A 288-nucleotide genomic window follows, 5' to 3' on the forward strand; every position below is an offset into this window, starting at 1 on the left:
GAGTGGGGGGAGGAGACAGATATGATGTAGGGAGTGAGGGGTGGCCTCAGGCAATGTCTATGGTCAGTATATTGGGGGTATCGGTAGGACAGCAGATTATAGTGGGAGCAGTCTGGTCACCTCTGTGATCCCTACTGTCACTACTCGCAGGGCCCCGTGGTCGGCAGTTGGTATAAGGTTCTGGAAGGTCTGGTTCCCGGGAGCAGCAAGTCTGTAGCCCTAAAGAAGATGCTGCTGGATCAGGTGAGGGCCACGTGACCCCGGAGGGGAACATAGACCTGATATATG

General features: G+C 55.2%; 1 protein-coding gene across 1 annotated transcript in view; it reads left to right on the forward strand.

Annotated features, from left to right (window-relative positions):
* Positions 1-150: 150 nt before the first annotated feature.
* Positions 151-288, forward strand: part of MPV17 (MPV17, mitochondrial inner membrane protein) — a gene marked incomplete at its 5' end in the record, with an annotated part of 9,333 nt that continues 9,195 nt past the window's right edge. Inside the window, one exon of the mRNA XM_018574448.1 lies at positions 151-243. Within this exon, the coding sequence (XP_018429950.1) occupies positions 151-243 (93 nt within the window). The remainder of the gene's footprint in view (positions 244-288) is intronic.

This window comes from Nanorana parkeri, unplaced genomic scaffold (assembly GCF_000935625.1).
Source record: "Nanorana parkeri isolate BGI_ZX_2015 unplaced genomic scaffold, ASM93562v1 scaffold2974, whole genome shotgun sequence".
NCBI classification, from domain to species: Eukaryota; Metazoa; Chordata; class Amphibia; order Anura; family Dicroglossidae; genus Nanorana; species Nanorana parkeri.